Below are 1,724 nucleotides of genomic sequence, written 5' to 3'. Positions count from 1 at the left end.
CCCTCTGGGGGTCTCTGTAGAAGCCAGTCTTACAGCTCTGACAGTTGCGTCCCTCTGTGCTGTGTAGACACTCACACACACCTCCGCTGCGCTGGCCGGACTCCCGCCACACCGACCAATCAAAACTGCAGCTCTGGGCATGCCCGTTACACTTACACTCTATAGGGAGACAGGATGGGACATCAGAATCACAGATATCTGTCAATCTTCTCTAAACAGGCACTGATTGGTCATCATGATCAATGATGGCTGTAAGTGGGGCCGTGAGTTTTTCCTGACCAGATCCCATCCTCAGATAGAATTCCTGGCCCTAGTGTATAGTGAATAGCAGTAGTGTCACTCACTCCGGCACTCGTGTGGAGCCCCTGTGAGTCCGTCCGCAGGTTGCCAGGGTCGGTCGTTGTTGAGCGGAGCGCAGCGCTCACAGTGAACACCTGCAGTGTTGTGACTACACACACACTTCCCATGAACCTGAGAGAGAGGAAGAGGAGAGGGAAAGGAGGAGAGGAAGGGAGAGAGAGGAAGAGAAGGAGAAAGGGAGAGGGAGAGGAAGGGGGGACAAAGAGGTCAGTGTAAGGGAGAGAGCAGTTCCCACGTGAGAGCAGCAGCACCCCAAGTCTAACCCCTGGGGGTCGGGGGGGCTCCCCTGCCTGTTCTCTTTCAGGTCCTGTCCTGTAATTGCTGAATGGAGACTGATTGTTTGGCTTCATCGCTGGAAATGAACATTGGCCTCATGACGAAAGGGGCCTGAAAAGGACAGTGTCTGAGTGTGTGGGTATGTGTGTGTGTGCGCGGAAATATGCAGCGCTGAGAGCACAATAACAGTCTCCTTGTCATTCCTGTGAGTGGTTAATGATGTGATCTAGGTGGGAGGTTGACAAGGCATCTGAGGTAGCTATTTATCTGTTTGGGTTACAGTGCCTCTGTGTGGGGAACAGAGACACGCAGAGAGGCCTGAACACACACACATTCAAGCACACTGACGCATGCACACACACACACACACACTGAACACAAACGCTCAACAACACTACACATGTGGTAGTTTCAGTTTCCCACGGTGTATGGCTATAGAGGCCGCTGCCCTCTACCTCAAAATGCCCTCTCCCCTCTCCCCTATGCTGCACAGACACTCACACAGAGGGTTAAACACAGGCATGGGAGAGAGCCCTTGCACTAACCCCAGATCTAACCCTAACCTTATCTCAAACTCAATCCCAGCCACTGTGCCAGCACAAGACATAACCCCAACCATATTCCATCAACCAGGAGAATGGAGGAAGATAAGAACAGACAGGTAAAGACAGTGTGAGAAATGGATGTGGTAGGTCTGGATTGGACAAACAAAGAGAAAATGAGTGAAATAACTCTGTGTACATAACTACATCAATGAGAATGGAATCATCTGTAACCAGGATTGATTGTGGAAAAGGGGGAAGGAGGCAAGTAGAGAGAAGAAGAGAGGGGAGGGGAGGAGAGGAGAAAGAGGGGGGAAGGAGAGGAGAGAGAGAGACGTTGGCCAAGCTCCAGACAGCTGGTATTCCAAACAATTTCACATGTTTACCTGCGTGATATGGGACAATTAGCGCATACACATACACCAATACACACACGCACAAATACAAACCCAGGCAGCCACTGAAATGCTATAGTGGTGTTTTTTTTGCCGCGTGAATCTCACCTTTTCTTTGTTACATATGGTTTCCTACATCCGCTGCCTATGA

At 50.5% G+C, this 1,724-nt stretch overlaps 1 protein-coding gene across 1 annotated transcript in view; it reads right to left on the bottom strand.

Moving 5' to 3' along the window:
• Positions 1 to 1,724, bottom strand: part of LOC111951516 (netrin-4) — a 43,191-nt gene that overhangs the window by 17,584 nt on the left and 23,883 nt on the right. The window contains exon 4 of the mRNA XM_070434730.1: positions 345 to 471. Within this exon, the coding sequence (XP_070290831.1) occupies positions 345 to 471 (127 nt within the window). The remainder of the gene's footprint in view (positions 1 to 344; positions 472 to 1,724) is intronic.

Source organism: Salvelinus sp. IW2-2015, linkage group LG24, assembly GCF_002910315.2.
Source record: "Salvelinus sp. IW2-2015 linkage group LG24, ASM291031v2, whole genome shotgun sequence".
In the NCBI taxonomy this organism is placed as follows: domain Eukaryota; kingdom Metazoa; phylum Chordata; class Actinopteri; order Salmoniformes; family Salmonidae; genus Salvelinus; species Salvelinus sp. IW2-2015.
This window is presented reverse-complemented; position numbering and strand designations above follow the sequence as displayed.